The following is a 12,624-nucleotide window of genomic DNA, read 5'->3' on the forward strand; positions in this document are numbered from 1 at the left end:
GCAGCTAGAGACAAGAGCTCCGGGGTTCTGGTTAGTACATCATGTTGTTCCAACAATAGGGTTGCAGATCCCTTTAGCTCCTTGGGTACTTTCTCTAGCCCATTACTCATTCTTAAATCTAGTTGCCTCTTTGATTTTTTTCTTTCAGACTTTGGAGTTTTTTTGTTTGTTTGTTTGTTTGTTTGTTTGTTTTGTTTTTTGTTTTGGGGGGGTGGGAAGGAAAAAAGGAAGGAAGGTAAGTTGGTTGGTTAGTTGGAGTTTAGTTATTTTGTGTATTTTCTGACATAGATTTTACCCCAGAGCAAGGTTACATGGTAAGATGTACTTTGATTCTGTGCCCCATGGAAATAGAAAGTGTAACACTTTATAACCAATCAGCAGTAGCCAGCATGCCAGAACTTACTGGACACATCCTGCTACCCCTGCTTTTCTGGAATGTAGTTGCTAGGAAGAAGTGGAGCCTCAGGGTGAGAATGACAGCCTGTCGCCACCGCTCAGTGCGCCGGGTTGCCCTCTGTGCCTGCTGTGGCCTTACCATGTGACCTCGGCAACCTCGCCATCATTGCCCCTGAAAGAAAGTCATGAGTCCCACACCACAAGAACTATAGGTCTCACCTCCAGCAGGCACCCATCGTGGTGAAGCCTTTTGCTTCTGTTAGATTTCTCTGCCCATCTCTTATCCCCTTTTCTAATACCACTGCCTCTGCTTTAACTAGGCCCTCATTTTATTAAATTATTTTATTAGCTCCATGACTATCTCTCCACTCTGTTCTAAGCCATTTTCAGAGCAAATTTACTAATCTAAAACACAGATGTACTCACTTTCAGTCCCCTCCTAAAACTGTTCATGTTAGAGCCGAGTGGATAACTCAGAAGGTAAAACTCCCCGTGCAGCAATGATGGCCCGAGTTTCCTCTCCAGCATCTGTAAGAGCATGCTCTTAACCCTTTCTTTTTCTTTTCTTTTTTTCCTCCAATAATTTAATTTTAGATTCACTTTATATCCCGATTGCAGCCCCCCTCCTTCCAGTCCCACTTTTATAAGTCCTTTCCCCCATTACCCTTCCCCTTTTCCTCAGGGAGTGCCCCTTGGGTACCACCCCATCCTAGGACATCTAGCTGCAGCAGGACTAGGCACATCCTCACCCACTGAGGCCCAACCAGGCAGTTCAGTTAGAGAAAGGGGATCCAATGGCAGGGAACAGAGTCAGAAACAGCCCCTGTTCCAGTTGTTAGGAGAAACCACACAAACACCAATCTACACATTGCTACAAATACGTAGGTGGTCTAGGTCCAGCTCCTGCATGCTTTCTGGGCCCAGATCAGTTGATCCTGTAGGTCTTCTTGTGGTGTCTTTGACCCCTCTGGCTTGTTCAATTCTATCCTCAACTCTAGAGTCCCCAAGCTCTGCCTGATGTTTGACTATAGGCTTCTGTACTTGTTCCATCTGCTGCTGAATGAAGCCTCTCAGGAGACAGCTGTGCTAGGCTCCCGTCTGCAAGCAGAGTAGAGTGTCATTAATAGTGTCGGGGGTTGGCTCTCTTAAACAGGAAGAGTCTCAAGTCAGGGTATTCATTGGTTGACTATCCCTGCACATCTTGTTAGGCAAGACAAATTTTGGGTTGAAGGTTTTGTGGGTGAATTAATGTCCCCCTCACTCCTCTGGCAGTCCCACCTGGCTCTGGTAGGAATCTCAGCTAGGGTTACCCCTATAGGCTCCCCATACTTCCCTCCCAGAGATGCCCCCCACTGATTTCCATTGTCACTCCCAGCCCTGTCTGCGCTCCCTCCCCATACCTGATTGCCATCCCTGTTCCCCTCCTCATCCCCTCTCCTATTCAGTTCCTTCTCTCCATCCACCTCTCCTGAGTGAGAGTCTTGCATCCTCCCTCGAAGTCTCCTGATTACCTAGTTTCTTTGAGTCTGTGGAATGTAGCATGGTTATCCCGCCCTTTATGGCTAATGTCCACTTATAAGTGAGTACATACCATACATGTCTTTCTGGCTCTGGGTTCGATTCTAAGCAAGCACCCACATGGTGACTCACAAACATCTATAAATCCAGTTCTAGGGAATCAGAAGCTCTCATTTAGTCTCTTTTGGCTCTAGTCACAATGTATGGCACAGATAAATAATGTTCAGGCAAAACAGTCACACATAAAATACAATTACTTACAAAAAATTTTTAAAAAGCTAAGCATGATGGTATGCACTTAACAATCCCAGCACTGGGAAGAGAGAGACAGGGGGCTCTCCAAGGCTCACTGATGAACCAACATAGCTGAGCCAACAAACCCATAAAGCAAGGTGAGTAGTTCCTGAAAAACAGCACCCATTGCTGACCTTGGGGACACATACTCTGGCACGCACATGCGCACACACTCTTGAGTTCATGGTTCTACATCACCGATAAAAACGGCGTGGTGAAAGCCTGGGAAGCTGAGGCTAGCTTTTAAAAACATATCCTTCTCCAGCTCTCCAGCCATTTCTTGAATATGACATTAGCTTTGTCCCCTTTCAATCTGATAAGCTTTTAGTTATCCCTCAAACTCACCTCATCTTCTAACTTCCCTTCCTCTACCCTGGGCAGGGGGTGGGGTGGGGGTGGCTCCTGCTTCCTCAGCTTCTCTCTCAGCCTCTCACTCAGCTTTGGTGATGGCACTGCCAGTTCTCTATCTTACCAGATTTTAGGAGCTAGCCAAGGGCCATACCATAGCTCATTACAGAATCCCTCTTGCATAGTATATAGTTGGTAAAAGGATGTGGTATGCTGAGCCAGAATAAACCCTATTCTCTTTAAATGTGTTGTGTGACTACGCAGATGCCTTAGTGAGCCTGGAAATGGGAAAACCTGCTGGGTAAAGGTGGTGTTTGTGGGGTGGGTGTGGACGCTGGACGATGGAAGTTGTTTTCTTAGCAGCTTTCATAAAGGATGGTGTCACACAAGTGGCGAGGCAGTAAGGAGAATGCAAGGTCCCATAGTGGACAGGAATCTCTGAAGCCCCATGTTTTAAGCCATCCTGTTACGAGACACAGACTGACTTTATACACCGCAGGGGGTGGTGCTTCAGCAGCTTCACATATGTGAGCAGTCATTTGGTTGGTTGGTTTTTGTTTTTATTGTTTTTTGTTTGTTTGTTTTTGAGACAGGGTTTCTCTATATAGCCCTGGCTGTCCTAGAACTTACTATGTAGACCAGGCAGGCCTCTAACTCAATAGAGGTCTGCCTGCCTCTATCTCGTGAACAGATTTCTCAACCTTTCTAATGCTGTGACCCCCTTAATACAGTTCCTCATGTTGTGGTGACCCCCGTCCATAAAATTATTTTTGTTGCTACTTTATAACCATAATTTTGCTAGTTATGAATTGTAGTTTAAATAGCTGATAATGTAGATAGTAACTTCTGTGAAAGGGTCGTTTGATACCCACCCCCAAAAGGGCTTGCGATACACAAGTTGACAACTACTGCTCTAGAACATTTTGTTCAGTTCTCAAACTAGCCATTAACATTCAAGGTGTTTTCTAAGAGGTCAGCAGAAAAGCTGCAATACAGCTCTATCCTTGGGTGGATCTGTGGGCAACTGTGGGGAACTGGGAAAGGAAGTGAACAGAAAGGGCAAAGAAAAGTAAAATCCTGCAGCTGGGCCCTCAGAATTCCATTTGCACGTTATATTTACAACTTGGGGCGGGTCTCCTCTTTGCCTTAGGCATGGCACTAGGTGCCCCAGAAGTGTGCAACCAGGTCACCTCACCCCAGTCTGTCCGGGGCCTTCTTCCTTGTACTGCCCAGCAGCAGCAGCAGCAGCAGCAGCAACAACAACAACAGCTTCCTGCTCTCCCACCCACTCCTCAACACCAGCCACCCTTGAATAATCACATGATTTCACAGGTGAGTTACTGCTCAAGTGTCCAGCACCCTTTGCTCCAAGTCAGTGACACTCAGGCCACCTTGTCACTCGTGGAAGCAGCCTATGCCTGCCTCCATTTCTTATTTGTTCATTGTTGGGAGGGCAGGATAGGGGCAAGTGTTGTGTTTGGCTGAAACATTCCTTTTGTTGTTGTGTTCTGTTGAGACAAGATGTCATGAAGCCTACATTAGCTATAAAGTTTAGGCTGGGGGCAGCCTCAGCTGATGTCCTGATGTCCTCCCCCCACTTCTCAGATGCTGGATTGCAGATGTGCACTGTCACACTCAGCTAACCTGAGAACTCTGTTGTATATTTATTTCTTCCTCTTCTAATGAGACAGGGTCTGTCTGTGTAATCCTGGCTGGCCAGGAACCGAGTCAACCTGCCTTTGTCTTCTAAGTGCTGAGAATTGAAAGGTGTGTGCCTGGCAGTTGACCTCTGGTTATCTGAGAATTTGTGGCTCTTTTACTCCAGGTTGTGTTTCTGCTGCACCCTTTAAAGTCCCCTGTAAATTAACAAAGTCATTCTGCTCACTGTATCTATGATGAAACTTAAAATATCACAGGTCCAGGCCTCCCAAAGGCAGAGACCAGCCAGGTGGTATGGCACATGCTGTAAGTCCAGTCCTGGTGAAGCTGAGGTAGGGACGTAGGCAGGGCTGCAAAGTGAGTCTGAGCTCTGTGAGCTGGAGAGTAAGAGCTTCCTTTAAAGGCAAAATTTGCTGAGCAGTGGTGGCGATTGCCTTTAGTCACAGCACTCAGGACACAGAAGTAGGCAGATCTCTGTGATCAAGGCCAGCGTGGTCTTCAGAGTGAGTTCCAGGACAGCCGGAGCTACACAGAGAGACCTTGGTTGAGGTTGCTGTTAACCAAGGTTTGAGAAATCTTGTGCTTCTGTGCAGACCGTGAAAGCCATCAGCCTGAGTCAGCTTTTCTGTCAATTGAATCTTAATATTCTGAGCAGAGCGCTGTCCTGTAAGCAGAGCTCTTCATGACTAGAGTCCCATGTCTAACCTCATATCCTTTGTAGTCAGAAGCCCTTTCATCTCTACTCTTCGCTCCATCTTTACATCTTTACGTTGTTTTACCTGCCAGGCTGCTTCCCTCCCTGCCCAGTCCAGCATGGCATCTCTAGGGCAGGAACCCTGCCTGCCGACTCTTACTGCAACCTGATATGCCCTGTTTGGTTGATATCCATGGGAGGTCTGCCCTTTTCTGAAGAGAATTGGAAGAGGAATGGATGGGGAGGGGTAGTGGGGAGGTTGGGAGTAGGGACTGGGAGGAGAGGAGGGAGGGGAAACTGCAGATGGGATATAATAATACTAATAATATTTATTATTATTGTTTTGGGTTTTTTTAAAGAACCTGGTCAGTATGAACTGGAAACTCAACTGGGAGGATCCTAGGATGCCCTGTTAGGTCTTGTTCATACTAGCTTAGGTCTCTGCTAAGACGTGCACTTGGGTCCGTTGCTCTGCCTGAGTAGGTAGAATGTTCCTCCTCCAGCTGCCCCGCCCCCAGCCTTCCGTGGTGTTTTATATGTCCACCTCCCTTGCTAAGGTCCCAGCACTCTGTAGTTCTTTTTCTCTGAAATGTGTATATTTTAATAGTCTTGCTCCCACTTTTCCCTCTTAGTCTTCTGTCTTTTCCTTCTGTCTGACATCTACACTTAAAACATAGTAAGAATGGAGAAAGGGTGAAGAGATAGAAGAATGACCATTTGGGACTCATGTTTTGAAGTAAATGGCAAGTGATAGGCTCTAAATTCCAGCTTTCTCCTCCCCCTGCTCCTGGATTCTGCTGTTCAGTGGAAGGACTGTTGGTATGGAGTGTGGTGTTGGGTTAGATGCTATGGATTGGGGATTCAGTGGTTTCTGTTCTCTCAGAAACATACTCTGGAGGTTAATCATAATCACAGACTCCCAAACAGTCTGACCCTGGGGAAGTTCGGGGGTATTTATTTACGGGAGCTGTTAACCTTACCATCATCTAATATTTGTTCCTACCTTGCCTTTTCTTCCCACAACCTCTCCTACTTCAGTTCTTTTCTTCGTCCTTTTGTGGTGTTAACTTCACCCCTAGGCCTCTCCTTCCTCACCTCCATCCCTGCCTTCCTGTTCTCCTTGTCATTTTGTCCTCATGGCTGTCTGCACGGTGAGGCTGTGAAGTTACACAGAAATAATCACTGTTTGGTCCCTCAAGTAATATAGCAGTGTAGAAATGAAGGAAGAGACCAAATCAGTATATGCTACTGTGTTCTAAAGCTTTTAGAAAACTTTGGGAAAGGGATCAAAAGGCATTTGCCCAGTCCCAGGCTTAGAGCTGGCAAAACAAGACCCTCACTCTTCTGGCTGGGACACTTCCTCTCCCTAAGCAGAAATGACCTCCTGCACCAGCCATGCAGGTGACACCAGGGGGTCGGGGGGGGGGGGGGTGAAGGCTCAGAGGCTGGGTTTTGTTGAGTTGAGTTTAGACTGGAATGAATATTACAAAGGAGCCCTGTTAACTCTGTAGCTATAGTGTCTCTCTACACATCCCAGAGCTATCATGTATCCCAGAATTCACCAGTAGGTGGCAACAGATGTCCTTTTGGTCTCTGAGACCATCCAAGAAAATAATGGTAGAATAACCCAAACCAAACTAAACCAAACCACCATCAACAACAAAATAGCAATGGCAATATTGGAGAGACAGTTCAGTGGGAACGAGCACTAGCTGTTCTTACAGAGAACCCGGATTTGATTCCTTGCACGTACATGGTGGCTCACAACCATCTGTAGTTCTGGTACCACAGGAACAGGTACCCTCCTCTGGTCTCTATAGTCACTAGAGACACAACTGGTACATGTTACCCAGGCAGGCAAACATTCATACACATTTAAAAAGAAGTGAGGGCTGGGCAGTGGAGGCGCACGCAAAGGCAGGTAGATTTCTGAGTTCGAGGCCAGCCTAGTCTACAGAGTGAGTTCCAGGACAGCCAGGGCCACACAGAGAAACCCTGTCTTGGAAAAAAGAAAACAAACAAAGTGAGGTCCTCCTTTACCATGGCCTTTCCTGGTTAAAGGAATCAGAAGAACATCGGCCTCCACCTCCTTCTCCTCACACCCTCCCCAGCCCCACAGAGCATCTTTATTATGTAACTCTGGCTGTCCTGAACTCCTGTGCAGACCAAACTAGCCTCCAACTCAGGCTGCCTCTGGCTCCCAAGTGCTGCAGTTAAGGTGTGTGCCACCATTCCTGGCTCATTCTCCATTTTCAATGCACACGTGTGTGGAAAATGAGCTGGGTTTTTTTTGTTTGTTTGTTTTTTGTTTTATTTTGTTTTGTAATTACTATTGTTATATACTATTCAGTTTAGAACTTTTCACATGTCAAATTCCCTTATTTACTGTTGCACAATTAATCCAAAATACAAAGAATTATGGTCACACATTTCTATAGTGTGGTTTCTGAAGTTTGCAATGAAAACATACTTTATTCACACTTTGAAATAAACATTCCTCATAGAACAATAGTGTAGCATTACAAATTGTTTGCAGTTTAGTGAAAATGAGCTGTTCTGCCACTTCACTGTTCAAAAGGCCTGACCCAGGGTAAGTCCTCCCCCAAGAGGTTTAAGAAAATAGAACCTGCAGCATTTGCAGCTCACGTTGGACAGCTTGAACAGCAGTTACCTTTAGAATGCTGTTGGCTTATAGGATATCTGTGGGGCTGAGCTAACTTTCCAGGCTACAGCAATGTCCCTCTCCAGGACACCTGGGTTTCTCAGTAACTAAACTTTAAAACTCTAGATGTCAAATCCTCTGCCAAGGTCCCCAGTCCGTCCCCTCTGGGTTCCAAGCCATAGCTTTGATTTCGCTATGTGATCCAGGTGGGCCATTTGATTTCTCTGTGGCTTGGGGTTGAACCAGAGCCTTGCAGTGCCAGGCAAGTACTCTGCTCAGCTGCACCCCAGCTCCACCCTCACTCTTACTGCTGTAATTAGAAGTTACCCTATCTCTAGGAATTCTTTACGGCTGTCCTGAAGCAGCGTCTCCATGTTCTTTCCCTCTCCCTCCTGACCACTCTCCTAGCTCACCCTCCTGCACCAGGGGCTCCAGCTGGAGAAGTGATGAAGTGATCCAAAGGACTGGACAGGAAGACGGAAGGAAAATAGTTTGCTGATCTTAGAACACTGTGTGTTCTCAGTAGACAGAGTCTCCTTCCTAAGGCCAGTGAAGGGATTAAGGGATAAAAACCGCGGGCTTCTGGTTGTGCTTTGCTCCGAGTTTGCCCCATTCGCTCACGAGGGCATTTTCGTGTTGCCCTCACAACTTGAAGGAACACAGAAAATTATGACTCAAGAATCCATTGGTGGTTTGTTCCTCTTCCTGCCTGTAGAGGGAGATGTCACTTCCTCAAGGAGAACTAACTGCCCTTGGGTGTACACAGTAGCCCTCAAGTGGGCATTTAGGGGATGTTGGCGGAGCTCCTCAGTGATTGTGTGGTCAGCACAGAATACACCCTGGGAAGGCTGTGCTTGGACTCACGTCTTAGGCCTTGGCCTTGAGAGCCCCGAGATAACTCACAGCTGCAGAGTTTAAGTGGCAAATGGGGCAGGGAGTATACTGGGTCTCTTTTGAGAGAGATGTGGAAGTCACAAGCTATCCCGGGCTTGGCGGGCAGCCTGCTCAACGGCCACATTATTCATAAGGATGTCTTGTATGACTAACGTGTTCCTCCCTTCCCTCCGCCTCCCTTTATGCTTTTCTCTTCCTCTCCACATGCCTCTGTGCTGCCCACAGCCAGTCCCGGCCCTGCAGCCCTCTCCACAGCCGGTTCAGTTTTCTCCAAGCTCCTGTCCCCAGGTCCTTCTGCCAGTCTCTCCGCCCCAGCAGTACAACATGGTATAACGACCATTCGCCATTTTGTCTTGTCCCTGTGTGGCCTGTATCTGTGGGATGTCTGGGTCAGTCTTTGGTGGCCTTGCAAGCATGTGGTGCTTTTGGAAGAGACATAGAAAGCTGTTTCTTGAGGGACCAGCACAGCATGCAAAAGCTATTAGTGAATATAGGACAGGGATGGCGAGCTCCTGTGTGTGCGGAGGAATCTCACTAACCCAGGCCCTCAGCTCTGCTCTCTGTGTCCTTCATGTCGCTTTCTCCCAGTTTATTCTGTACAGAATTTTTCTCTCTGATTTCCTTCATTGCAGACTTCTCAGGTACCAGTTTTAAAATGTTTACATCCTACCTGTCTCACCGTATGTTTATGTTCTCTTCAGATGCATATACATGCTGTGTAGATTGTTTGTAAAGTAACTATAGTGGTGCACGCCTTTAATCTCAGCCCTTAAGAGGATGAGGCAGAAGGTCTGCCCTGAGTGCAAGGCCAGCCTAGGCTACATAGTGAATTACAGTCCAGCCTGGGTGAGAGTCATATCCTGTCTCAAAAATAGCAAAAATAAATTTTAAAAAATTAAAAATAAATTGTTTGCATACTAAATACAAATCCTTTGCAAATCTTATTTCCCTCATAGTTGATTACTTCACGGTGCTGATGAACCCTTCCTTTTTTACTTTATATTAATCACACCTCTCTGCTTTTTCATTAGAATCCCCTTTTTTCTCCTACCTCTTATCTCCATTCTGAAAAGTGCTGGAATATGGACCTCAAATTAATCTGCAGTCTAGTCCTCTTGTCATCTATTCCTGACCATGAAGGTAGCAAAACAGCTCCTGAGAGCAGAGTGGAGCTCAAGGGCCGCATTGTCTTTTGGTTTCTAGTATTTTCTTTTGGAAAAGAACTACTCCGATGTGTGTGTGGTTGTGTGTTTGTGTGTGAATTACTGTTCAGAGCACAGGACTCAGAACAGGAAGCTAAGAAACTAACCTGTCACCACGCGTGAGACACACACCCTCACTCTCTCGTGCTTAGGGAAGGCAGCTGAGAGAAAAGGCAATTACAGCCCAGCCAGCCAGCCTCTCCCTCTAGTTCAACCACTCACCCTGGCCTCCTTTCGGAGGTGAGAATTGGAAGTCGTTTTTTAAAGGGCAGGAGAACTCTAGGCTAGTGTCAAAGAACAAAGGTGGAAATGACCTGGGAAGGGAGTATGGAGACGAGCAGCAGGAGCGAGCCCACAGTTCTTGGCTGTGAGTTACAAGAGCCTTGCTGTCTGTCTGTGGTCTGTGAGGGTGTGTTCTATAAGAACAGGATTTGTGGCAAGGCAGGAGCATGAGGAATACTGGAAATAGAAAGAGTTGTATAGCCGGGCGTGGTGGCGCANGCCTTTAATCCCAGCACTCGGGAGGCAGAGGCAGGCGGATTTCTGAGTTCGAGGCCAGCCTGGTCTACAAAGTGAGCTCCAGGACAGCCAGGGCTATACAGAGAAACCCTGTCTCGTAAAAACCAAAAAAAAAAAAAAAAAAGAAAGAAAGAGTTGTATACTCTCTAATTCTTGTCTGTCCTATATTCCTTTTTGTAGGTGCCCCTATCTCCTGAGGAATGACTCTAGTAACAGCTTTGATCAGAACAGCCATTGTTAGCATTTCACAGAGAAACTGTTTCTAATAACCACAGTAACTAACAGCTATGGGCAGGGCAGGCATTGTTAACATTTCACAGAGATACTGTTGTTTCTGGGTTTAGGCTTCCCACAGCTATCAGTTTAAAATACCATGTCATAGTCTTGAGGCATGCAATTTCTCAAACCAGACTATCCACAAATGGTATAAGGAATGCTGTAGAACAGTGGTTCTCAACCTGTGGGTTGCAACCCCTTTTGGGGGTGATGTCAAATGACCCTTTCTCAGGGGTTGCCTAAGACCATTGGAAAACTTGCATTGTAATAATATACTTGCATTACAATTCATAACAGTAGTAAATTTTACTTGCAAAATTATGAGGTAGCAATGAAAATAATTTCATAGTTGGGGGTGGTCACTACACCATGACAAAATGTTGTCATTAAAGGGTAGCAGCATTAGGAAAGTTGAGAACCTCTGCTGTAGAGCATTGCTGTTTCTGTCTTTCTGTTCTTGGTTTTGTTTATTAGTATATTTGAGACAAGGCCTATGTAGCCCAGGCTGGCATAGAACTTAATATGTAGCTGAAGCTAATCTTGAACTCATGATCCTCCAACCTCTACTTCCCAAGTGCTGAGATTACAAGCGTGTACCACCCCATCTAGCTCTGTCTGTCTTTCTGTATTGAAGCCAAATGCATGAGGTTTAACACAGCCTTGGTCCTTAAGTCCCCTACTCTCTCAACAGGCAGAAGACCTCAGCAACCCCTTTGGACAAATGAGCCTTAGCCGCCAAGGTTCTACTGAAGCAGCTGACCCCTCCTCGGCTTTGTTCCAGCCCCCACTTATCTCCCAGCATCCTCAGCAAGCTAGTTTCATCATGGCTTCTGCAGGACAGCCCCTTCCCACTTCCAACTATTCCACTTCTAGCCATGCTCCACCTACCCAGCAAGTCCTGCCACCCCAAAGCTACATGCAGCCCCCTCAACAGGTAAACAGCCCTCCCCCCAGCTGTTAGTTAGTGCATCAGTTGTCCCACATCTCAGCCCTTTCTTGCTCTGGTCTAGACAAAAGCATGCTGCCCTCGTTGTCTGCTCTGCACAGTCTCCTTTCTGCACAGCAGTGCTGTTTTATTTCAGACCTGTACAGTCACCCTATACTTGTGAACCCAAACTATCTCCATTTACAAGTTTCTGATTATCAGCCCTTGAGGCATTTAGTAAATTTGGAAGTGTTGCAGCTGGATTAGAGAGACCTCTTACATCTGTTTCCTCTCAAAGATCCAGGTTTCTTACTACCCTCCTGGACAGTATCCTAATTCCAACCAGCAATATCGACCTCTGTCTCACCCGGTGGCCTATAGCCCCCAGCGTGGTCAACAGCTGCCTCAAGCATCCCAGCAGCCTGGTAAGGAGGGTGCTGTTGTAAGACAGCAGTGCCCAAGGGGGACAGGCCTGGGGAGAGAGGCTTCCTATCTGCAGAGTTAAAGGGGAGGCAGGGAGTAGAACTATTAACTTTCTAAGAAGGGGCCGGAATCTATGGGGGAGAGTAGGGGTGGAGAAGGAATGGCAGTGAGAGCTGTGGGTTGGCCACCTATACATTCACGCTGATGTCTTCTGTGCCTTGACCGTCCTTAGGCTTACAGCCCATGATGTCTAACCAGCAGCAGACGGCTTACCAAGGCATGCTTGGGGTCCAGCAGCCTCAGAACCAGGGCCTACTCAGCAACCAGAGGAGCAGCATGGGAGGCCAGATGCAAGGCCTGGTGGTCCAGTACACTCCACTGCCTTCTTACCAAGTGGGTGCATTCTGTGTTTGCAAAGATCACTGAGTCCTTGTGAAGCCGAAAGGACAGGCTCCCCCTGTCATGCAGACTTAAGACTCCAGTACTGAGATGTCATCTATTTCCCTTCTCAAAGCAAGCCCAGAGATCTGGAAGGATTTAAATTGTGGTTTTTATGCAGTCATATAAGTGACTGTGTGCTCAGGAAACAGTTGAGAGGAAGTCAGAGCTCCTTCATTGTGTCTGATATCTCAGGGTGGTGTTTAGGGGGAGAGATTGGGGTGGCTTTGTGAATGTTTGCTTTGGCAGATGAGGTCTGCTGGAGGGGACTCCTGAGCCGAGTGCTGGCCCCGTGATGAGCCGTGTGCTGGCCCAGTGATGAGCAGTGTGCTGGCCCAGTGATGAGCAGTGTGCTGGCCCAGTGATGAGCAGTGTG

The 12,624-nt window shown here is 46.9% G+C and overlaps 1 protein-coding gene across 16 annotated transcripts in view; it reads left to right on the top strand.

Moving 5' to 3' along the window:
- Positions 1–12,624, top strand: part of R3hdm2 (R3H domain containing 2) — a 124,772-nt gene that overhangs the window by 96,851 nt on the left and 15,297 nt on the right. For 12 of the 16 annotated variants that reach the window (XM_029482203.1, XM_029482209.1, XM_029482202.1 and 9 more), the window contains 5 exons: positions 3,707–3,888; positions 8,691–8,792; positions 11,154–11,396; positions 11,686–11,812; positions 12,043–12,203. In XM_029482203.1, the coding sequence (XP_029338063.1) occupies positions 3,707–3,888; positions 8,691–8,792; positions 11,154–11,396; positions 11,686–11,812; positions 12,043–12,203 (815 nt within the window). The remainder of the gene's footprint in view (positions 1–3,706; positions 3,889–8,690; positions 8,793–11,153; positions 11,397–11,685; positions 11,813–12,042; positions 12,204–12,624) is intronic. The other 4 variants (XM_021175276.2, XM_029482211.1, XM_029482212.1 and 1 more) reach the window with 1 other exon arrangement.

Source organism: Mus caroli, chromosome 10, assembly GCF_900094665.2.
Source record: "Mus caroli chromosome 10, CAROLI_EIJ_v1.1, whole genome shotgun sequence".
Classification (NCBI taxonomy): domain Eukaryota; kingdom Metazoa; phylum Chordata; class Mammalia; order Rodentia; family Muridae; genus Mus; species Mus caroli.